This window comes from Schistocerca nitens, chromosome 4 (genome assembly GCF_023898315.1).
Source record: "Schistocerca nitens isolate TAMUIC-IGC-003100 chromosome 4, iqSchNite1.1, whole genome shotgun sequence".
NCBI classification, from domain to species: Eukaryota; Metazoa; Arthropoda; class Insecta; order Orthoptera; family Acrididae; genus Schistocerca; species Schistocerca nitens.
In genome coordinates this window covers 887,803,945-887,820,870 of record NC_064617.1, presented here as the reverse complement: position 1 = coordinate 887,820,870, position 16,926 = coordinate 887,803,945, and the positions used below count along the sequence as shown (strand labels likewise).

Genomic DNA, 16,926 nt, shown 5'->3' with positions numbered 1-16,926 from the left:
AAACGAGGCTAGCTATTTCTCTCAAAAATTTTAAAAGCGTACAAGTAAGTTTAAGCCTACAATTGACGATAACAGTACGAGTTTTGTTGTCCCGGGAATTCCAGGACAAATCTCTACAGTAGTTCCTCCCACAAGACTGCTCCTTTATTTACTTATTAAAAATCGACTACGACTTACATTTTTGCTTTTGATGAGTGCAGTGTATGATCAAATGGCAGCTGAATATTTTTTACGCTATAGTATCTGTACACAGAAACGCTCTGCTGTCACTCAATCTGCTTCAATAAAAAAGAAAGAAAAGAGAGAGCACACGATTGTAATATGTATGGGAACTGGTTGTACGTCCTGATCTCCTACTCTCCCCAGTCTCTGTCCATCACCTCGTACTTCTTCATCTGTCCATTTCCTTCTCCTTCCCCTCTCTCTGGCCATCATCTACTCCCCCTCTCTCTATCTTCTTCTCACCCCCCCTCCCTCTCTCTCTCTCTCTCTCTCTCTCTCTCTCTCTCTCTCTCTGCTTATACTCCTGTCTCCTCTCTCTCTCCATCTCTCTGTCCATGAACCCCTCCCCCTTTCTCTGAGCACCTTTTCTTTCTCCCTTCTCTCTCCAACTCCTCTCTTCCTTCTCTCTCCATCTCCTCATACCCCCTCTGTCTGCCCCTCTCTTAGTCCATCACTTCCTCCCCCTTCTCTGTCCATCTTCTCCCTCTCCGTATCTCTCCATCTCCTCCTGCCACCTCTCTCTGTCCCTCTCCTCTTTCCCATTTTCTATGTCCATTTCCCCTCACCCCTCTGTCCATCTTCTGTTCCTCTTCTGTCTGTCCTTGAGCCTTGTTTATTATCACAAATTCGGATTCCATAGTAGTATTCTGATTATAAACCGAGAAGCCATAAATAAGACTTTCTTGTTTGCTAACAACGTTTAACTATTGTGTGTTTCGTATATGTACTTACACATTCTGTAGTGTATAATGAGCACTACCGTGGTTATCCCACACACCCTTACTGCAAATTTATACTCCTGTCTACTAATTTCACTTTTGCAGTGGCTCATCTCGCGCTTACATTAACCTGTGAACTTGCAATATTAATCATACATTTCACCTATACAAATGTTTTCTCGAAATTTCATCGCTCTAATTATTTTTTGTTGTTGCGATTTTTTCCGTCAGTGTATTTACGTTATTGGGTGGTGGTCTCTAACAGTTGCTAAAGAAACGTTAGGCAGTTCGCCGCCTCTCCTCAGTCTACCACTCGAACCCTGCTGACGGGCTGGTCACCTCTGACGGTGAGGACCATACCTGGCGACCGGCATCTGCTGCTACGAGCTCCCCACCTGCTGGGGCTGGAGATGAACAGCGCTGGCCACTCACCGTGCGCTGGGTCCTGGCGGCGCATGTCCTCCAGCAGGCACCCGGCGGCGCGCAGCTGTGGCCTGGAGAAGCGCAGCTGGACTCCAGGCAGGCGCAGGTCGCCGCCGCTGGAGACGCCGCCACCGCCACCCTCGCCTCGGCTGGCGCCGGTGCCCATGGCACACCGTGGCGGCGACCAAACAAACTGCAGGCGCGGGAGAAGCGGAATCGTTAGTAGCCACCCACAATACTCAATCCTGGGGCCAATGCCTTTGCTCGTACATGCAATTGGCCTTCTGCTAAACTATTATCAGTCGCTTCAGAAGCAGTACATATAATGCAGTACATATTTCTTAACAGCTGAAAACTAATAAATGATCACAAGTGCCGGCCGGGGTGGCCGAGCGGTTCAAGGCGCTACAGTCTGGAACAGGGCGACCGCTACGGTCGCAGGTTCGAATCCTGCCTCGGGCATGGGTGTGTGTGATGCCCTTAGGTTAGTTAGGTTTAAGTAGTTCTAAGTTCTAGGGGACTGATGACCACAGAAGTTAAGTCCCATAGTGCTCAGAGCCATTTGAACCATTTTTGACATAGGGCAAGTCGCTAACGCGTTGGTCCATCTCTGGCCCTTGTGCAAGCAGTTATTCGGCATGGCACTGACTGACATATTTATTGGATGTCCTCTTGACGGATATCGTGCCAACTTCTGCCCAACTGGGACGTTAGATCGTCAAAATACCGAGATGTATGAAGGGCCCTGCCCATCATGCTCCAATGTGAAGACGTGTCTGGAGATGTTGCGGCAACAGTGGGGTAAAACCCTGACGGTCGGCCGCAATACGGCCCTACAACCAGGAGTGATGGTCTTGTGTGCCATTTTCTTTCCTAGCAGGACACCTTTGGTTGTCAACCGCGACATCCTTACAGCACAGCCGTACGTCGAACGATACTCTATGTCCCGTTTTGTTGCCCTTCGTGGCGAGCCATCCTGGGCTTACATTTCAGCAAGATAATGCCCGCCCGCACGTGGCGAGAATTTCTACTGCTCACCTCCGTGATTTCCAAACCCTACCTTGGCCAGCAAGGTCGCCGGATCGCTCCGCCACTGAGAACGTTTGGAGAATTCTGGGCAGGGCCTTCTAACCAGCTCGATATTCTGACGTTCTAACGCACCAGTTGGACATGATTTGGCACAATATTTCTTAATAGGACATCCAAAAACTCTGTAAATCAGTGCCAAGTAGAATAACTGTTGCATAAGGGCCAGAGGTGACCCATTGTGCTATTGACTTGCTCAATCTGTGAAGCTTTTTCTCTTGAATAAATCATCCAATTTTTCTGAAATTGTAATCATTTGTAACTCTGTGCGTGTACTCACATCTACCGATTTCAGTCCCTTTCCGATAATACTTTCGTGGTGTGACTTTTTTCTTTTTTAAAGTATACGAAGGCGTGCTGAAAAGTAATGCCTCTGTATTCTTTATGTGAAAGCTCATAAAGCTTTTTTTTTCAATAAAGAAAGCGCTACTGACATTTTATAGCTTCATTCCTCACCTCTACAGAGTTATTCCTCACTCTTCGACGAAAACATTTCTCCCAACGAGAGACCAGTTTGTTGATACCATCACTGTAGAATGTTTGACTTTCTCGACGGACCCACAACCACACCTCTGCTTGTACCGCTCCATCACTGTCAAATCAGATTCCCCTAAAACGCTGTTCAAGTTTTGGAAACAGCTGACAGGTGGGGACCAAGTCGGGACTGTATGGGGAGTGGTTGGTGGCAGAGAACCCAAGGCGCTGGATTGTTGTGGATGTCACAGCGGCATTGTCATGCTGAAGGAGAGGGTGTTCCACGGGTGGACGAACTCTTCGAATTCGAAACTAGATTTCTCACGCAACGCCATAATTACGTTACACACCTCCATGTTACGCGCTACAGTTCCGAAACCTTTAAGAGTTTCCACATAAAACATTCGGAGCAATTACTTTTCAGCACGAAGGAATCTGTCGGAAAAACATTTTGTATTCTAGTGTGATTGTGAGAGGATTATGGCAGACGAATTGGTCAAATGGGTCAAATGGCTCTGTGCACTATGAGACTTAACTTCTGCGGTCATGAGTCGCCTAGAACTTAGAACTAATTAAACCTAACTAACCTAAGGACATCACACACATCCATGCCCGAGGCAGGATTCGAACCTGCGACCGTAGCGGCCGCGCGGTTCCAGACTGTAGCGCCTTTAACCGCTTGGCCACCATGGCCGGCGGCACACGAATTCGTAAGCATTTTAGGAAGAGGTCGTCCAGTAAGAACCTTGCACTCACGACATTTCTCAGGTGCTTATGAAAGCTGTTAGTTAACTATTTTGCTACTAGAATGTGCTACTATCAGGTTTGCAAACTATAGTCCGTGGCTAGCAGGAGGAGTAGAAGGAACTCGTACTATTTCAGCCTCATAAGAATATGACTAATTTAGAAGAATATTAAGAGTTTTTTTACAAGCGGGCTGGGACGCATTTTCTTTATACGTTATTATGCAGTCGTAATATGTAAATTGTGTAATACTGATTTGTCCAAGACACAGTCGGTAATACGTTATGCAGGATTAATAAAAAAAAATCTCTCGTTGAAGCAACTTTCTAGCATGGAAGCTAAACGTTTCAAGCTTGGTTGAGAACTTTCTACTGTGCGCACAGTTTCCGGGCGGTAAAACAGCATTAAGAGTCACACACTGTACAGGAGCCACCATAAATACTTACATGGCTACGAAGTCTTTCGCGACGTATTTCTTGAGTAAAAATCTCTCGGTGTACATGCCGCGTCAATTCAGGATAAAACTCCAAGCTTTCGACCACTACCTCCATGGTCGTCGTCAGGGCTAAAACTGACTGTCGTGAACTAGCGAGGTTCCCACTTTTATATGCAAAGGACGGCTTCTGATTGGCTGGAATACGTCAGCGATATGGCGTGTAGTGAAGTGGTGCCCTCTACTTCCATAGATGTAGTTGCTATCCCGCATTGCTTGCAGCGCCATCCCTTGAATCAGGAGGTAAAGTGCGAGAAGTTTTTCTCTGCGATTTTTCTTTATCCAGTGCATTCTTCCAAGTGTTGCTAAGTGCATAGCCGTTGTCTCTATTAAAGTTATTATCGCTGAGTCTAATTTCGACTGCTTCCCGGATCACAGAGTCCCAGTAATTCGATGCGTGGGCTATTACTCTGGTTTCTTCAAATAAAATCTTATGCTTGCTAAGCAGGCTATGTTCAGCCACCGCTGATTTTTCCAAATACCTGTATTTCAGGTGGCGTTGGTGCTCGATGCAGCGGTCGGCAACGGTTCTTACAGACTGGCCCACGTAATTCTTGCCGCATTCGCAAGGAATAGTATAAATTCCCGGCACTCTTAAGCCGAGACTATCTTTGACTGGTCTCAACATTTCCTTAATTTTCCTAGGTGGTCGGAAAACTGGTTTTATTCCTTGCCTCTTCAGGACTCTGGCTATCTTGCTCGTTGTAGCACCGCAAAAGGGAAGCCGCGCTATGTGTTGGTCCTCTTCTTGTATGTGGCCGGCATCGTGTCTTACTTTCTTGGACGATACTGATTTAATTTCACCGGCAGAATAACCATTCCTCTTGAAAACAGTCGTCAAATGGTTAATCTCGGGACCGAGGTGGTCCTTGTCGGAAATAGTCCTGGCTCTGTGTACTAAAGTATTCAGCATAGCTCTCTTCTGAGACGGATGATGGAAGCTATGGCTATGCATAAATACTTGATAATGATCATACGTTTTAGTCACTTGAATATAAGTCCAGAGAAATACAGAACGTGTGTAAAAAACTGGTGAAATCTGTCTTATTGACCATCGAGAATTCATAGCGGAGAAACTACTTCACCTGAAGTATGGACCTTCCCAGAGTGATCCATTGTTTACACTTCTAAATGAATCTGTTTGTGATTCAGTTAATGGATACTTCAAGTAAATGTTTTTAGATAACTCCCTGAGTTGTTCTCGCTCTGGAAATTAAGTTCATGGAATAAATGTGCATTGTTTGGTGAAGTAACTATGGAATGCCATACTCTGGTTTTTCATCCTGGTCCTTCTGTCGTTAATTATTAATCATTTTCAAGATCAGATTACGGTGTGTCACCTGGACCTGTGGAAGGTAAGATGTATTAAATACTTGCTGCTGAATAATGTCTTATTTGTGAAGCTGCGAGGTGCGACAGTAAATGTACAATCCCCTGTCAAACTTCAGATGCAGACTTATAAAATATTCATAAATGTACTACTTTCTTCCTCCATTCTCTGTCCATATTCTCCTCCCTCCTCTCTCTGCATCTCCTCCCACCCCTCTCTCACCCCCTCTCTCTGCCCATCACCTCTTCCCCCATCTTCTCCTCCCAACCCCATCCACCTCCGGCCCCCTCGGTCTCCCCCTTTCCGTTTCCTATCATCCCTCTGTTTATCTCCCGTTCCGCCTCTCTCTCACACCTTGAACCTTGTTCACTGTTATTGCATGCCGAGACTCTTTAGCAGTATTCTAATCATAAGCCAATAAGCCACAAATACAACTTCCCTGTTTACTAATAACGTTTCACTATTAGTCATCTAAAATTAGTACCACAGATATTGCGGAAATTGGAAGTGCTACTGATGTGCGGTTTTCGCAGAATGCATTGGTAGTCAGGAGCTCGTATTATTAGCCAATAAACAGATTCTAATAATAGCACTTTGAAAGTGTATTTTGTGAAAAATACACTCTTTTACAATTGACATTAACAAAGTAAAAATAGGGTAAATTAAAATGTCTGTGGAGTTTGTTGCATGATTAGAGTGCGAATAGTTTACGAGACGCTGTGGTTTCAAAAGTTGCCACACTGACACTTTTACAATACCTGAGATAGCACACACTACAGAAAAACGCAAGTGCATATATTACTTACGTGGATTCGACCATCAGCGGTTCCATTCAAAATGACCACTGGCAGCGGCAATACACGCTTTCAAACTGGTATGGAACGACTGCTGCGCACGTGCTAGCAAATTTCAGCGGGAATGTCCGAGCAGGCTGCAGTATTACGTCGCTGCATGTCATTGGGTGCAGTTAGTATGCCTTTGTAGATGGCGTCTTTCAGCTTTCCCCACGGAAGAAAGTCTACAGGCGTCAAATCCGGGAAACGGGCGGGTCAAGGTACAGGTCCTCTGCGTCCAGTCAAACGATCTGGAAAAAATTCTTGAAGACATCCTGTAGTACTTCGTGCAGTACGGGTTGGACAGCCATCATGTTGGTACCACAGGCTCCTCCTAGTCTGCAGCATCTGTGCTTGATGGTCTAACTGGAGGTTGCGATACTAGTGTGCATTCAATGTTCAGTCTACGAACAACGAAGCTATGAGCTGATGGTTCACTCTACCGCACTACACATTTACACAGCACAGACGCTGATGTTCAGCGGGGATTGTCAACAGACCAGTAGTGCGTATTTCCGCGGTTTACCTGGCTATGATGTAAATGTGGCTTCATTACTAGAGAAGATACACGAAACCTCTAGAGTATGCTGTCTTAATACCCATGTACAGAAGTTAACACGATTCTCATAATCGTTTTCATACAGCTCTTGATCGAGAAAGATTTAATAAAGATGGAACCTATGTCGATGGAGAATTGGTAGGACACTTGCCTCACTCATGCCACTTCGTGGTTTCAAATGGCTCTGAGCACTATGGGACTTAACGTCTGAGGTCATCAGTCCCCTACAACTTAGAACTACTTAAACCTAACTAACCTAAGGACATCACACAGATCCATGCCCGAAGCAGGATTCGAACCTGCGACCGTAGCGGTCACGCGGTTCCAGACTGAAGCGCCTAGAACCGCACGGCCACACCGGCCGGCCACTTCGTCGAGCTACTCCGCGGGAGATAACGTGTGGATGAACTGCAACAGCAGCGATAACATTAATTTCCCCTCTTCTGTCGTCACTTGTTTGCTTCTGTTAGGTTGTCTAGGTGTCACACTACCACTTTCACGTAACTGGTTGAAGAGGTTGATAAATAATTGTCGAGATGACTGACTTCTATTGGGATATCTTGCCTCACACACCGCACAAAAACGAACTGCATCCTTCTTACGCTCTCCGTACACCTTGAGCACTTTTTCTACATTGGTACATCCCATCTTCCACTCACGAGATACTGCTTGGACAGTCACGCACTAACTGACGACCAAGTCGCAATGCACTCAAGGAACACACAATCAGACGATAAACGAATATAACAACATCGTACCTAGAAACTGCGATGGTTGAATGGCACAAGCATGTTTTGGTGTGGAAACTCTGAACTACACAGTATCTCACAAACGACTCCCACTAAACTCTGCTACAAACACTACTGAAATTTAAATTTATCCTACTTTTAGTCTGTCAATATCAATAGCCCTTGTTCCGTTTAGAAAAGTATGTCTGCACAAAAAACAGACCTTCTAAGTATTATTACGATCTGCTTATTGGATAGCAATACGAGCCTCTGACTGCCATTCTGTGAAAAGCGCACGTCAATAACACTTTCCGTTTCCTCAATATATGCGGTGAAGTTTTAGGTTGTATAAAGGTATGTGGCGTCTCCTTGGAGCACGCAGTCACGCCTGCTGACGGTGAAGGTACCCTTTCTCGAAGCCGCTGTGTAACTGTGGCGAAAAGGGTTTGCGATGGAGTCGGACGTTGTGGAGAACGATCTTGATACAGGTGACAGCAGCTCTTGCGCTACCGTGAGTTTGACCATTCAGAAGAATCGTGTCGGTGTACTCAGCCATGTTGCTTTAACACTCACAGACATGTGAATGAGGCTCGAACCAAGTCATGGAGTAGGACACACGTGAAATGACATCAGCCGATCCGACATAAGCATCTCGCACCATGCCTACTATGTTGCACACCTAACAGGCAAACATGTTTTCAAACGGCTGTAGCAGGGAAACGGTACGTTCCAGGACTTGGGTTCCAATTCAAAATATTGCGTACTCAGTCCCTTCTACAAGTGCTAGATGTTTGTAAGGTAAATTTTAGATTACACTGTATAAGAAAAATTTGTAGCCAATATCTGTCCAAATGTTCATTAGAGTATTATGTAAAAATTTAAAGTAAACGGGTTAAGAACTTTTCGACATTTTGCCCTTAATATATTACATATTTACTTATATATAATATATATTACAATAACTATATAAAAACTCAGACACATTCGAATGTAACGTTCTGTCATAATTTTGAAGCAATATCCGAAGAACTTTCAGGTATACACACATAAAGTGAATACACTGATCGGCTAGAACATTAAAACCATCTACAAATAACCGGTATGCCCACCTTTGACACGGATAATAGCGGCGACGCGTCGTAGCGTGGAAGCAATGAGGCGTTGGTAGGTCTCTGGATGGAGTTGGCACCACATCTGCACACACAAGTCACCTAATTCGTGTAAATTCTGGGGAGGGAAGCGACGAGCTCTCACGCCACGTTCAATCACATCCCAGACGTGTTCCACCGGGTTCATATCTCGCAAGTTGTGGGGACCAGCACATCAACTGGAACTCGCCATTGTATTCCTCAAACCACTCCATCACACTCCTGGCCTTGTGACATGATGCGTTACCTTGTTGAAAAATGCAACTGCCATAGGGAGACATGATTGTCATGAAGAGGAGTATGTGGTGTGCAACCAGTGTGCGATACTCGTTGCCCATCATGGTGTCTTGCACACGATCCGCTGGACCCACGGACGCCCACATGAATGTCCCCCAGAGCATAATGGAGCCGCCGCCAGCTTGTTTCCGTCCAACAGTAGAGGTGTCAAGGAGCTGTCCCCTGCAAGACGATGGATTCTCCCCCTCCCCTCTCGCAATCGGCATGATGAAGAAGGTATCGGGATTCATCAGACCATGAAACACTCTGCCACTGTGCCAGCATCCAGTGCCGATGGTCATGTACACATTTTAGTCATAGTTGCCGATGTCATAGTGTTAACATTGGCACATGCATGGGTCGTAGGCTTTGGAAGCCCATCGCTAAGAGTGTTGGTGCACTGTGTGTTCAGGCACACTTGTACTCTGCCCAGCATTAAGGTCTGATGTTAGTTCCGCCATAGTTCAGCACCCATCCTGTATTGCCAGTCTGGCCAGCCTACAGCGTCCGACATCTGTAATGAGGCGTGTGTGGCCTCCCAATACCACGACGTCTGCATGTAGTCTCACCCTGGTTTCGCCACTTGTTGAAGACACTCACCACAGCACTCCTCGAACACTCAACGAGTCGTGCAGTTTCTGAAATAATGGTGCCAAGCCTCCGGTCCGTCACAATCTGCTCTTGGTCAAACTCAAATAGATCGCACGCCTTCCCCATTCTAAACTGAGAAAGGACACTCACTGAAACTACGTGAACCATGTGAGCACCTGACTAGCAGTTGTTCCTCACCAGGTGTCGTTGCTATCGCTTGGACGCGTTTATATCGATAATAGAGCAGGTTGGTGGCCATAAAGTTCTGGATGATCAGTGTATGTTGTTAGCAAACCTCTCATGTTGAAAATCGCTCCTAGTGTGAGCTTTCGCACCGAAGCACACAACATGGGGACCGCAAGTACGCACGCGTTTGTGCAGCAGAGCCCTGTGCTAAGGCCACAGCACGACACGGCAGCCGCTTCACTGACTCGCGGGCTACACTGCGCCGCGGGGTCGGCCGCCCACAGCACAGGGTGGCGCACGCCACCACATGCTGCGACCCGCTGCGCTGGCACGCGTGCCGGGCAGCCGTCAGGCGGTATGCTGCTGCTTGAAGAAAACACTTGCTGACGCTGCCACTGTCCGGTCTATATTAGTCCTCTCCAGCACCATTTCGCTCACCCATCCTGACGAGTGGACGCCTGGCATATGCCAGGTCGCTGCATCCCTGCTTTCAGAACATAGGGCCTATTCCTTAAAGACAGCTTGGTTCTCTTAAGTGGAGATAAAAAATTAAACAGAGTCATTTCCAAAGCTGTATCTTAGTGGGAGTCTATATTTAGGCAATATATGATTGAATTACCTGAAATAAGATGTGGAGCATAATAATAATGATAATTTCGTGTGGCTCAGTCGCCTGATGAAAGTCTTCCAGTTGGCGACATCAGTGTCCCTAACCTATCCCAGTTATCCAACCAGGTGAAGGAGACCTACAGTTTAACATGGAATAAGAACCGCACGTTGTTTCTGGAGAATCTCGACATCACTGATAGACGAAAAATCCTTTGACAGTGATTCAATCCCGTATCTTTACAGTTTCCAGGCACGTGCTTTACTGTTACACTCAGGGGCTCGACAGATCTGAAGATCTGGGGTGATTCAAAAATGGTTCAAATGGCTCTGAACACTATGGAACTTAACATCTATGGTCATCAGTCCCCTGGAACTTAGAACTACTTAAACCTAACTAACCTAAGGACAGCACACAACACCCAGTCATCACGAGGCAGAGAAAATCCCTGTTCAAAAATGGCTCTGAGCACTATGGGACTTAACATCTGTGGTCATCAGTCCCCTAGAACTTAGAACTACTTAAACCTAACTAACCTAAGGACATCACACACATCCATGCCCGAGGCAGGATTCGAACCTGCGACCGTAGCAGAAAATCCCTGTCCCCGCAGGGAATCGAACCCGGGAACCCTGGCGTGGGAAGCGAGAACGCTACCGCACGACCACGAGCTGCGGACATGGGGTGATTACGTGCGTCCAGACATCAACAACAACTTTACTTTTATGAAACAAAGCAGATGGTAAGCATGTTGTTGTTGGGGTCTTCAGTCCAAAGATTGGTTTGATACAGCTCTGCCGGCCGAAGTGGCCATGCGGTTAAAGGCGCTGCAGTCTGGAACCGCAAGACCGCTACGGTCGCACTTCGAATCCTGCCTCGGGCATGGATGTTTGGGATTTCCTTAGGTTAGTTAGGTTTAACTAGTTCTAAGTTCTAGGGGACTAATGACCTCAGCAGTTGAGTCCCATAGTGCTCAGAGCCATTTGAACCATTTGATACAGCTCTCTATGCTACTCTGTCCTGTGTAAGCCTCTTCATCTCCGAGTAACTACTGCAATGTACATCCGTCTGAATCTACTTACAAGGGGAGGCCGCCAATTGTGAAATTCAGATTCGATTCATACTGCGCATAATAAAAGCTCATGGACAGAGGTGTAATGTGGCAAAGCACCAAGATGAACTTCTCAGCCGTTGTCGAGAAAATCGACAGTTAAAAGTAACCGTTGCGGTGAAATACTCTGTACGGTGACCAATTTTCTACAGCGACGTGGCGCAGCGGTAAGCGCTCGGGTTCGTAAACCGAAGGTCGCCGGATCGAATCTCGCGCCATGCAATTTTTTATTATATATATATATATATATATATATATATATATATATATATATATATATATATATATATATATAATTTTTATTATATATATAATTCCCGGCAATTAGTTGCAACAATTATGCATATAATAAGTTGTTGAAAGTCGTTTGTCGTGGAAAAACTGGCGACTTCGAACATCATTATGTTTTCCGCAAACAAAGTTGTATTTCACAAATGTTATTAATTGTCTTCATAATGTTAACCACGTGTAGTTAACGGAAGACGTAGAAACGATATTCCGAAACGAATACGTATAGCGTAAGTCAAACGTCCGAATTAGAATAGAGACCCCACGAACATAAATTTGCTGTGGCAGGTATGAAATATAAACTCCGTTAGTCGCTCGTTACACTTGAAGGACAGATGTTGAATGGGCCGAAACGAGCCGCCGAGTAACAGCGTAGTTGCCTGCTAACTTCGAAAGAATGTAGATGCGGTCCCTAGCGCAACTTATAACATCGTCGAAAATCAGTGCAGACGTGAGAGCTTTGGTACACCCTGTTAAACAAACGGAAAAATGGAGGCGGTACAATTGGAGAGCGATCCGCCTTCACCAACATGCATAAGCAATTCATTAATGTTTGAATTACAAAAAACTACCGTGCGAGGTGGCGCAGTGGTTAGCACACTGGACTCGCATTCGGGAGGACGACGGTTCAATCCCGTCTCCAGCCATCCTGATTTAGGTTTTCCGTGATTTCCCTAAATCATTCCAGGCAAATGCCGGGATGGTTCCTTTGAAAGGGCACGGCCGATTTCCTTCCCAACCCTTCCCTAACCCGAGCTTGCGCTCCGTCTCTAATGACCTCATTGTCGACGGGACGTTAAACACTAACCACCACCACAACCACCACCACAAAAAACTAATAATAAAAAAAAACTGCATGGCGCGAGATTCGATCCGGCGACCTTCGGATTACGAACCCGCGCGCTTACCGCTGCGCCACGACGCTGTAGGTAAATCCTTCATCGTAGAGAGTATTTCTCCGCAACGGTTACTTTTAACTGTCGATTTTCTCGACAACGGCTGAGAAGTGCATCTTGGTGCTTTGCCACATTACACCTCTGGCCATGAGCTTTTATTATGCGCAGTATGAATCGAATCTGAATTTCACAATTGGCGGCCTCCCCTTGTTAGTGTATTCGTCTCCCTCTACGATTTTTTACCTCCCCCCCTCCCCCCAATTCCATTCAGTCCCTCCTAATTAGCTGAAGCATAAGCTAAGTGCGATGATATCCAATCTGCTACAAGGATCGAAGACCCTTTCTGCTGTGAAAACCGCTGTTTGTTCAAATGTGTGTGAAATCTTATGGGACTTAACTGCAAAGGTCATCAGTCCCTAAGCTTACACACGACTTAACCTAAATTATCCAAAGGACAAACACACACACCCATGCCCGAGGGAGGACTCGAACCTCCGCTGGGAAACCGCTGTTTATTGCTTCAGTGGCGTCAATGCTTAGTGTGCAACAGAAGCACTAAGAGAAAATAAATTTTGTAGATAGTATAACCAGCGATCAAAAAGTTTCAGTTCGACGACTGTACAGTCCAGAGTCGGTATGCCAGTCAGGCACAATCGCCGCGAGCATTGAGGCGGTCACCCCATCGACGCATCAGACTGAAGATACCCGTTTTGTAAAACATCGTGTCCTACTGCGTGAAGGAGTCCGCAACTGCCTGCTGCACATTCTTGTTCACAAGAATCGCCCATCCTTCAAAGACTTTTTAAGGGACCGCAGGCATGATAGCCACACGGGGAGAGATCAGTACTATAGAGCGTGTTCTCGATAACCTCCCACTTGAGTCGGCATAACTTCTGCGTTACAATATTTGCGACATTGGGACGTGTGTTATCATGAAGTAGCAGCAGCCTCTGTCGCAGTTTTCCTGAACTGTTGTTTCAGCAGACATGCTGTCCCATACACGTTCTTGATTCTCCGATGGATGTCTACCAGAGAATGCCGTTCGGCAGCCATGAAAAGAATAGCAGCATGCTGGTTCTGTTTCGATGCACATGGTTGGTTGGTTGGTTTTGGGGAAGGAGACCAAACAGCGAGGTCATCGGTCTCATCGGATTAGGGAAGGACGGGGAAGGAAGTCGGCCGTGCCCTTTGAAAGGAACCATCCCGGCATTTGCCTGGAGCGATGTAGGGAAATCACGGAAAACCTAAATCAGGATGGCCGGACGCGGGATTGAACCGTCGTCCTCCCGAATGCGAGTCCAGTGTCTAACCACTGCGCCACCTCGCTCGGTCGATGCACATGATAATAACGTATCCATAGGTCACCTTTCCGCATTTACCATACGAACATCTAAAAGACACAAAAGCCACCCTGATCCCTTTCCTATATGTCGGTGCTTACATACCCGCATCAGAGTCGCGTGCTACTTTGCTTATAAGCTACAGTAACGCCCTCAACCCGAAACTTTTTGGTCGCTCATTATACCAGTGATCATTCCTCATCCAAAGCTACAAGTAACTATTAATCAATAAAATTATTCTGGGTTTGAGGCCGCATTGTCAACTATAAAATTCCGACGTTTCGGCGACTATTGCAAGACGCCTTCCTCAGAGTGTACTGCTAACTGCTGCGTGAGCAGTAGTTCGGTTAGTTATATACTATGGAGAAGTGCTGTCATTGGATATGAGGGTGAGGAGGAAGGGTATTAGGTGTTCTTTTATTGGTCTCTGCATTGCGTGTTGTCATTGGAAGGCGTTTTCCAATGGGGTTACCTTTGTTGTTTGCCCCAGGTAGAAATCGGCGAATAGGAAATTGAGCGGCGACTGCAGCTTAGCACTGTTTACTAACTACCGGCCGGTGTGGCCGAGCTGTTCTAGGCGCTTCTGTCTGGAACCGCGCGACCGCTACGGTCGCAGGTTCGAATCCTTCCTCGGGTATGGATGTGTGTGATGTCCTTAGGTTAGTTAGGTTTAAGTAGTTCTAAGTTCTAGGGGACTGATGACCTCAGATGTTAAGTCCCATAGTGCTCAGAGCCATTTGAACCATATTTTTGTTTTTTTAATTATTATTAACTGCCTAGAATCGACTAGTGCGCGCCAGCACTCTATGTATCCTCCGCAGCTATGGCTCACAGCGCGCCTGTTGCTCTGCGAGAGCTGTCCTTCCGCAAAGCTGTCACTGCTGGCAGACAAGACGCTGAGAGTCGGTACCCGTATTCTCTATTCATGTTGCCAGGTCGCTTGGCTATTTCTGTAGCCTCTTTAACCTTCCTCCTCAAACTAAACGGCTGTTTCGCCAGCATGCGTGCCTCTCGAAATCCGATCTTCATCCTGCGCTGTTCCTGGTGTTCTGCCACCGCCGATTTGTTGTATTGTTTGGGACGGATGTATCTCTTGTGTTCAGATAACCTTGTGCTTACCGGATGCCCAGTCTCACCTACATACACCAGTCCACATTCGCACCCGATTTCATTAACTCCGGCGGAATGAAACTTGTCAATTGTATCTTTCGTCGAGCCCAGAAGGTCTTTTATTTTGTTGTAGCTGTGAAAAATCGGCTTAATACCTGGCCGGAGGAGAATTTTGTCCAGATGTTCAGTAACCCCTTATACATATGGTAGCAGGACTGTATTCCGTGCTTCGTTCTGCATTTCCCTATTGCCCTCCTCCTTTGGCGCCAAAGTTTCATGTATCATCCTCATGTCGTAGCCATTAGCTCCAAATATGGACCTGAGGATCTGTAGTTCAGCTTTGAGATTGTGTTCATCGCTGATCTTGTAGACTGTCTTAGTTAAAATTTGCAGGGCTGATTTCTTTTGCGTAGAATGGTGGTGAGAGGATGCATGCAGGTACCAGTCCATGTTGGTGGGCTTTCTATAAACTCTGTGTCCAAGCTTCCCGTCAGGCTTACGGTCAACTTCCACGTCTAGTGCTCATTCAACAGTTGGCAGTACACCCTGAGGAAGGCGTCTTGCAATAGTCGCCGAAACGTTGGAATTTTATAGTTGACAATGCGGCCTTAAACTCAGAAGAATTTTATAGACTGTGACAATGGCTATGGAAGCTTACGTTTACACATACAAGTAACTATATTGTCTTGTTCCTTTGGGTAAGTGATTATGGACACACCCCACCAGTTCAGCGTCATGTAACAGAATCCAGTACGTTATACGGCGATTGTGCAACAGAAAGGAAAGTAACATAGGGCATGCTGCAAGGAACCATAAAATCGCATTTAACGTTCTCAGTATAAATAAAGGATTTATCGGATAGGAATAGCAGCACTACTAGTTTATTCACTGAACTTGGTGTTGACTGCATGAAACTATTGTTGGGTCGTCGTAAGGAAACATGGAAAGACTTGGACAAAAGGTGGACTCGGTATCAAAGCGGCATCACCATTTAAATGCTTCTAAATGCAAAACAATGCCTATGAAAAACAGAGAGAACTCAATAGTATCCGATTAAAATATCAGTAGTGACTTCTAAAGCAGATCACATGGTATAAAGACACTGTAAGTTAAAAAAAAGACGCACAACGAAGGAATTATGCAGATAGGACAGAAATCGGTAGGTGTTGTAAAGATATTGCTTTCACCGAAAGTCGATAATATTTTTTTTTTCTTTTGTGCATTACCTTGTCATAGTACGTATGTATCATTTATTTCAACTATTCTTTATTTGTTAATACGTCACATTGTTTCTTCATTCATTTTGCTACTGTTTTATATTTTATATTCTACGGATATGAATGTTCTAGTTTTATATGCTTTGTAAATCTTTGGTTAGGCTAGGAGAAGTACTGTGTCAGAGAGAGAGCGAACGACTATCGATAGAGAGCGTGCGAGTTGTTGTGGTATCGTGGCCGGTTCACGGGTGGAAAAACGTTGAAAAGTTCGGCGTGAAAGACGGTGATACGCGGAGGAACAATTAATTACAGTGCGTCCGCTGTGTCAACAGGAGATCGTGCATTATTAAGTGAACAGTAAAACTTGAAAAGTATATCGAGTGTTTGCGGTGACGATTTTACATACTGTGTGAACTTGTGACAATTAGCCCTGAACCAGACACCATTGTCGTGTGGAGACACTAACTGTTAGAATTGCGTGAAAGTGGAACAAACCAAAATGTTAAGTAAAAGAACAGTGCTGTGATTTGATCAAGAAACATTTA

At 45.7% G+C, this 16,926-nt stretch overlaps 1 protein-coding gene across 1 annotated transcript in view; it reads right to left on the bottom strand.

Moving 5' to 3' along the window:
* Positions 1-16,926, bottom strand: part of LOC126252643 (uncharacterized) — a 273,111-nt gene that overhangs the window by 154,544 nt on the left and 101,641 nt on the right. The window contains exon 2 of the mRNA XM_049953545.1: positions 1,374-1,557. Within this exon, the coding sequence (XP_049809502.1) occupies positions 1,374-1,530 (157 nt within the window). The 5' untranslated portion in view covers positions 1,531-1,557. The remainder of the gene's footprint in view (positions 1-1,373; positions 1,558-16,926) is intronic.